General features: G+C 52.3%; 1 protein-coding gene across 1 annotated transcript in view; it reads left to right on the top strand.

The window, feature by feature from the left end:
* The window catches only part of SLC7A9 (solute carrier family 7 (amino acid transporter light chain, bo,+ system), member 9), a 41,907-nt gene that overhangs the window by 8,222 nt on the left and 31,873 nt on the right, over positions 1-1,812 (top strand). The window contains exons 7-8 of the mRNA XM_011948809.1: positions 701-826; positions 1,068-1,167. Coding sequence (XP_011804199.1) covers positions 701-826; positions 1,068-1,167 — 226 coding nt within the window. The remainder of the gene's footprint in view (positions 1-700; positions 827-1,067; positions 1,168-1,812) is intronic.

Genomic DNA, 1,812 nt, shown 5'->3' with positions numbered 1-1,812 from the left:
GAGGGGCTGGGGGGTAGCATGTGCCTGTAATCCCAGCTACTGGGGAGATTGAGGCAGGAGAATTACTTGAACCCGGGAGGTGGAGGTTGCAGTGAGCCGAGACTGTGCCTTTGCACTCCAGCCTGGACGACAGAGTGAGACTCCATCTCAAATAAATAAATAAAAATAAAATTACAAAAATTGGATGTGAGGGCGATCTGGCAGGGACATTTGTCGCCCCACTGATCGCCAGGGTTGATTCAGGTGATCTGGCCGGCTAGGCTGGTGTCCCCTTCCTCCCTCACTGCTCCACGTGCATCCCTCCTGAAGCTGTGTGCTTGGTCGAAGAGGGTGACCGTCCCCGATAGAGGAGGACTGGTCTTCGGTCAAGGGTATACGGGTAGCTGTGCTCCCCCTTTAGAACCTCCAGACAAGCTCTCTACTAAAAATACAAATATTAGCCAGTCATGGTGGTATGCACCTGTCGTCCTAGCTACTCAAGAGTCTGAGGCAGGAGAACTGCTGGAACCGGGAAGGCAGAGATTGCTGAGATCATGAGCTGAGATCATGCCACTGCTCTCCAGCCTGGGTGACACAGTGAGACTCCATCTCAAAAAAAGAAAATCAAAAATAAAAAATTAAAAAATATATAAAAGAAAGGAGACTCTTTTCAGGGCTTTGTTGAAAACCATAAATGCAGAAACTGCCCCCACCCTTCCAGTGTTCATCACCATGGTGAACTCACTGAGCGTGCGGCTGGGAAGCTACGTCCAGAACATCTTCACCGCGGCCAAGCTGGTGATCGTAGCCATCATCATCATCAGCGGGCTCGTGCTCCTGGCCCAAGGTGACCCACGGGAGGGCGGGCCCTGCACGGGCACACACCAAACCCCCTTCCACTGGGAGTGGAGCAGCCTTGCCCCACGAGCCCATCGCCAAGGAAGCGTGGCAGGAACTCAGTGGGAGGGATCCTTAGTTGCAGGGCGTGTTTAATAAGCCGGGGTCACAATCATGCCCGTCCTTCCCGTGGAGATGCACTCAAGATCTGGCCAGCTGACACCGCCGTTCACTGTCTGGCTTCATTACAGGAAACACAAAGAATTTTGATAATTCTTTCGAGGGCGCCCAGCTGTCTGTGGGAGCCATCAGCCTGGCGTTTTACAATGGACTCTGGGCCTACGATGGATGGTGAGGCGTCCTGAGATGTCCCGAGCCTGGGGTTGGGTGGGGTTCTCCAGGCGACTGTAACTCCACCTGTCATGGAAAGCAATGGGTTCCCCTCCCTGGGGTTTGGTGTGACTTTGACATTCACCCTCCCACTTCCTTTTTGTGAAGCATGCGACAACCTCTACCCTTTATTCCCTGAGACACCGGCTCAGTCAGCCAGAGCGCTCTGTGTAGAACCCTCACCGGGCCAACAGAGGCTCAGCCCAATTATTAGACGCAGCCAGGGCCCAAGCTCGGGTTTTCTGTTTTGTTTTGTTTTGTTTTAGAGACAGGATCTCACTTGGTCACCCAGGCTGGAGTGCAGTGGCATAATCATAGCTCACTGTAGCCTCAAACTCCTGGGCTCAAGCCAGGTTCCTGCCTTAGCCTCCTGAGCAGCTGGGACTACAGATAGGAGCTACCATGCCCTGGTAATTTTTTATTTTTATGCTTTGTAGAGACAGAGTCTATGTTGCCCAAGCTGGTCTCAAACTCCTGCACTCAGGCAGTTCTCTCTCCTCGGCCTCCCAAAGTGCTGGGATTACAGGTGTGAGCCACCGTGTCCAGCCTCAAGCTCTTGATTAAACAAAGAATACTCAATAGCTCTTCTACTTTTTTTTTTTTTTT

This window comes from Colobus angolensis, unplaced genomic scaffold (assembly GCF_000951035.1).
Source record: "Colobus angolensis palliatus isolate OR3802 unplaced genomic scaffold, Cang.pa_1.0 Scaffold107, whole genome shotgun sequence".
Lineage (NCBI taxonomy): Eukaryota > Metazoa > Chordata > Mammalia > Primates > Cercopithecidae > Colobus > Colobus angolensis.
The sequence above is the reverse complement of the archived record's forward strand: the minus strand, read 5'-3'. Positions and strand labels throughout refer to the sequence as shown.